At 33.4% G+C, this 5,851-nt stretch overlaps 1 protein-coding gene across 1 annotated transcript; it reads left to right on the top strand.

Moving 5' to 3' along the window:
- The first annotated feature begins 5,025 nt into the window (after positions 1–5,025).
- LOC147471243 (uncharacterized) lies at positions 5,026–5,580 on the top strand. The gene has a single exon (XM_086540180.1). The coding sequence runs from the start codon at positions 5,026–5,028 to the stop codon at positions 5,578–5,580; it is 555 nt and encodes a 184-aa protein (XP_086396306.1).
- Positions 5,581–5,851: the final 271 nt, after the last annotated feature.

The following is a 5,851-nucleotide window of genomic DNA, read 5'->3' as shown; positions in this document are numbered from 1 at the left end:
CAACATGGAAACACTTTCCAACATGGTTACAATAGCATTAACTCTGGTAGCAGTAGTAACTACTACAACAGTCACAGCACTTATTATCACAATATAAATTTTCTGGATGTGGAATCCAATGTTGTTCGATCTAATGAGATTATGACAAATGTTGTTCTTTCCTTGAAAAGCCAAACTGACAAGGAAAATGCAGTAAAACACTTTTCTTTATTGCAGCTTCTGATGAAGTCAAATGCAATTTTCTGACTCATAAACAAAGTTTATTTCATGTTACTATTATTGAACTATTTCTTTATATTGAAAGTGAACACATATCTACTCAGTATTTTCAAATCTCAATTTTAAACAGTAACGAAGACAAGCCTCAATGGTATAATTGCACTTCCCGTTATATAAGGGGAATAATCTCATGTATTTAATAAATACTATTTATGAAAATCAAATGAAGACACTTGGTACAATAGTAATCCATCTATACTATTCTTTCACGAATAAATAACTATATGAATTATTGTGTATATTCCTTACCAAGTATTTCTTGTTTGCCTCTTACTTTAGTTAGAGCCACGAAGATAGAAATTATGTAGGTAATCAAGAGTAATCGTAATAACATACTGTTACTGCATAAAATGCAATCCTTTTACATGAAGACTTAACAATGATTCAGATATTTGCATTTTGGTTCTTGTAGATTAATCAGCTGAAACATCTAAACGTTATTTCTTAATATTTATGATGCAAATAGACGGCCACTAAACCAAACACCCATTATGATATCTAGGGATGACAATATCAGTAGATTGCATTTACCAGCTGAATTTATTTTAATCTAGGGACTTCGTCGTCGAATGTAAAAGTGTAAGATATGTATCAAATTGTCTTATGAGTTTTTTAAGAGTGCGAAAACTTGTACTGAAATGAAAACTGCAGTTCTGTCGTCGTTCATAAGACTCTCTAGACGAATGCCGGACACTTCGAGGTTATGCAGATATAGGATCTAAGTGTGTCAAGGTAGAAGAGCATTTGCGTCTTGTCGGAATTGGCGTAGAAGGCAACTGTTACGGCTGTGGCCATCATTGTACTTTTTTATATTGAATTTACGAAGATTCTACAGTTCCAGGAGCTCTGGATGCAAATGACATAACAAATGATAGAAACATACATAACATACATGGAAAATATCAATAAATAATAACAATCCACTGTTTTTCTCCATTTATCAACCATGATTACATGTAAACAAAGGAGATTATAATGCGTAGCACAGGTGTTTCAAATTGGGTATTTGAAGTAAAAATACCAACTCAAACACTACCGTCTGATCTTTTATCAAAAATGGCGACCAATTTCTATGCGCACCAAAAATGTTTTTAAATTGACATCAGTGATTCCAGGTGTTAACCATTCCTAGATTATTACATTAATTATCTATAAGATTAATCTTAATATTGCCATTTAATTGTTTACCTTTCATGAATTGAAAATAGGATTAATTTTTGACACATAACACCAGTACTTCAAATAATCGAAGGGTTATGTTACATATTGAGAGGTTCTGCTAAACGTTGTCTGTAAAAAAAAATCTTAATGTAACCCCACATAAAGAATTTATTTCGTGCATATCTCTATTCAGAACATTAGCAAATCATCTTTTTAATACAGCTTTTGAAATATTTCCTTCCTTTTTTCGTTGCTTCATCTAAAAGCATAAGTACTTGTGTTATTTCTGTGTCCATTAATTACCCCGGTGCCTGACGAGATGACATACGACAAGTGTCATTGTCATCAAGTTATATGAACTCAGTAAGAAGGTATAATACCGCTTAACCCGGAGTGATAAAAATGGCGAATAATGAGGAAAGGGATATTGGATAAAAGGCAGAAATGAAAAAAATATAATGGCATTATCAAAGATAGGTAATTCAAGTAAATACCCAAATGTAGATTCCAAAATATCGTAATTAGCTATATATACTCATCATATAAAGAAATTAGCAAACCTGTCTGATTTGCTATTTCATTTTTCGTTCTTCTATGACTATTCATAACGTGAATCCTTGTTATTGATTTGTCCTTGGGTGTTCAGTGCAACGAGCGCACTGTCCTTCTTGGCCTTTAAATTCCCCAGTGTCTTACGTACCTTTTTTTTTTGACGTTTGATAGAAGTCCCGCCCCTTGACCTCAAGTGACTACAGTAATTAGGGTAAAGAAGAAAGATGGGGATCAATATGGAGAACAGATATATTTCATATGTATGTGTATTATAAATATATATTATATATATATATATATATATATATATATATATATATATATATATATATATATACATATATATACATATATATACATATATATACATATATATACATATATATACATATATATACATATATATACATATATATACATATATATACATATATATACATATATATACATATATATACATATATATACATATATATACATATATATACATATATATACATATATATACATATATATATATATATATATATACATATATATATATTGTTTAATGTGATCATTTGGTATAATGTTTACTTAAGTATAATAAGTAAAAAAGAGTATGAGTACAAATTAAAATTGTTTAGACTAAAGTAAAGGATAGATTCTCATTGACCTCAATGAACTTTAGCTGCAGATTTTGTCAACAAAAGTGAACAAATATTACTCCTTAATAATTGAGTGACTGCATTGAGTGGGTCAGGTGAATAAATAGGTAAAATAAGACCGCTACTTGACCTTTCTTTCTCTCAACTTTAATTGTACTTAATTTACCCATTTGTTAAGTGAATCATAAGAAAAGGAATAAACAATGAAAGACAAAATAACAAAATTCTTATTAGATTTCCAGTTCCGATATATCACGACCTAATCATATCAACAGTAGCTTTGCTTGAAGTCAATCAGAACTTTCCGTATCATAGAAGGCATTGTCATTTTCTTGACCCAAGGCTTATATGACTACACTCAGGTATATAAAAGCCATTCCTTTATCTCTGTTATCATCAATTTTACCCTCAACTCTTCGTAGACAGAAAAAATAACATTGTTTATAATGGAAGAATAGTCACCGCTAAGGTAGCTGTCCTTACCGCCAACTCCAACATGGCCTCCGACAAATTCAAATTCAAAAACTTTATTTCATAAATTACAATGGTTATTCTTAATACATATATAATTTGTTGCAAAATAATTAGTATACAATACATCTGTTTGATACGATGTCACGACTGACAATTTAGACAATGACAAGGCATACATCCGCCTCTAACTCGATGCACTAAAGGCTATGGTGCCTCAGTGTCTCGAGAATCGCAAGGAAAACCTTCAGCCTGGCAGTCTTAAAGAGCGTTCTATGAGCGTCGTCTGTTTCAGTGACTCCTTCAGTCTGCAAACGGAATGCTTTTCAACATGGTTACAGGTGGCGATATGTTCTCCAGCACCCGTAATACACGAATTAACTCATCAGCCTTGTAAATATTGTATAGAGACACTAATTGATAATTACACATATTTCAAGTGAGAAAATGTTATTATCACAGTACCAATATCTATGATCTCTATTTGAAAATTGTAAATCTAGTATCGATTAGGTCTCTACTATTACAAAATGTTCATTATTTATTTGAAGGAATTTTATATAGTATTTACCAAACTGACATTTCCCATATCACTTACAATTTACTAACGCTAACTAATTAGTAATACTGTGCTCCGCTTATCAGTAGACAAAAAGAAAGTTCCATGACCATCACGACATTAACACTGTAGTTGACACAATCCATGTTTGAATGATGTTCCATGTAAGGACCTATACTGACACTTTGGCCGTTAGAGGTGACATTAGGTCAACAAATGTTTACTTTTGTGTAGAACTTGTTCACATTGCATATATTAATAGCTGCAATTGTTAAATGTCGTAGAAAGGTATGTTCTATGATTGCTCTTGGGTACAATGATTTTGAGCACATATGAATGTGAATGAAATATACAAGATATGATTTGATAACAGCGGCAATGGTATGTAATCTACTAGATATTACATTTTAGACATTCAGATTTGATAATAATTTGATAATGATAAAAAATATTTATTAAGTCAGATTATTCAGCTCAAAAATCAAATAGTTGCCGGATCGTATTTCTTGTGTATATAAACTGTATGAACATAAACAAATCGTTGACCTATTATGACCTTTAGAAATCATCTTAGTATAAGGCTTTTCCAGAGCAAATTGTTTAAACAAATGTTCCCCTGAACATCCTAGTGCGGTCACTTAAGTGCACAAGAACAATATTGATATTTTAACAATAAATACCATTACGTCACTTAGGTGAGTGGTGAAAAAGGTCGTGTAAATGTATGTTAAGCAGGCGTTAAAATTTAATTACTGCTTAATGTAAGCTAAGGGGAGCAATTGAGTATATATATCATGTTATTTTTCAGGACATTAGAAGAACATCCAAGAAATATATTGCAATATTTTATTTTACATTACCCTTTGCTGTATCTATCAGGAGTAAAATTGCAGTGTCTGACGTAATGGCACGCTGGCATCGTTAGTAAGTTTGAATTATGTAAGGTGTGTTAGGCTTCTTGATCAAGACTGATCAACAAATCTTGGATAATGATGAAAGGAAGAAATATTAATGAAAGGTAGAAATCCAGCGTTTAAGAGCACTCTCGGAGGTAGGAAAGTGCGTTTCATTTCAAGTACGTATCCTTTTCTTTCGACTTTAGAAGTACTTTGTAGTTTCTTATTTAAGTGATTCTCAAGAAGGTAAAGAATAATCATATATTAGGTGATAAATCAAGTAACCATTAACGATCATTAAACTAATAAGATTAGCCACAGTTTCCCACTAAACCAATCAAAACATTCCACGTCACAAGAGGCGTGGTCAAGAATACCTGGCTTATATAATCCCATCCAGGTAAACATGAACCATAGCTTTTACCAGCCTCTGCCCTTATCGCATCATCTGAACATAAGAATGAACACCGTTTATGATAGAACAATGGCCACTGCCATGGCAACTGCCCTCGCCGCCAACTCTGGCATGGCATCCGATAAGGCACAGATGCGCCTCTACCTCGATACACTCAAGGCTATGGTGCCTCAGTGTCCCAAGAATCGCAAGGTGTCCAGACAGGAACTCATCGAACACGTCATCGACTACATCAGCGACCTTCAGGACACCCTCGAGTCTGACTCGGACTCCGACAGTCGTCCAGGGAGTCCTATGAACGACGTCACTTTCAGCGACTCCTTCAGCCAGCAGCCACAATATGGCGGCTATGGCGTTCAACCTGAGCAGTTCTCCCTCCACCACCAAGGTTTCTACACCGACGACACTGTCAAAGATCTCCAACATCCTCAGCATGGAAACACCTTCCAACATGGTTACAATACCATTAACTCTGGTAGCAGTGCTTTTATCGGCGGCGGTAACTACTACAACAGTCACAGCACAGACTTCAGCAGTGGCTACAACAGTGACGGTAGCAATTGCAGTGGATACAGTTCTGGATCATACTACATGAACTGAAGCATCGAGCATACTTGTAAATATTGTATAAATGTACATTTTAATAAATATATTTTATTGATAAAAGAAAAAAAAACTTTATTAACATCTTAATATCAATTTTCTTAATTCCGAGTTTCGCACTGAAGTTATCACTGTTTCTATTCCAAAATATACATCCTAAATTTGGGGAACTAAACTATGGTGTAACAGATGTCCCTGCGTGTGATTGATGTCGAGGCCAATATTGCTTAATCTAATGAGTTTATAATGAATATTGTCCTTGAAGGGC

Source organism: Penaeus japonicus, unplaced genomic scaffold (assembly GCF_977035675.1).
Source record: "Penaeus japonicus unplaced genomic scaffold, GWHDUDI00000001_assembly GWHDUDI00000009, whole genome shotgun sequence".
Classification (NCBI taxonomy): Eukaryota; Metazoa; Arthropoda; class Malacostraca; order Decapoda; family Penaeidae; genus Penaeus; species Penaeus japonicus.
The sequence above is the reverse complement of the archived record's forward strand: the minus strand, read 5'-3'. Positions and strand labels throughout refer to the sequence as shown.

What these genes read in the sequence shown, in the direction of transcription:
- LOC147471243 (XM_086540180.1), top strand. Translation starts at nt 5,026, where the DNA reads ATGAACACCGTTTATGATAGAACAATGGCCACTGCCATGGCAACTGCC.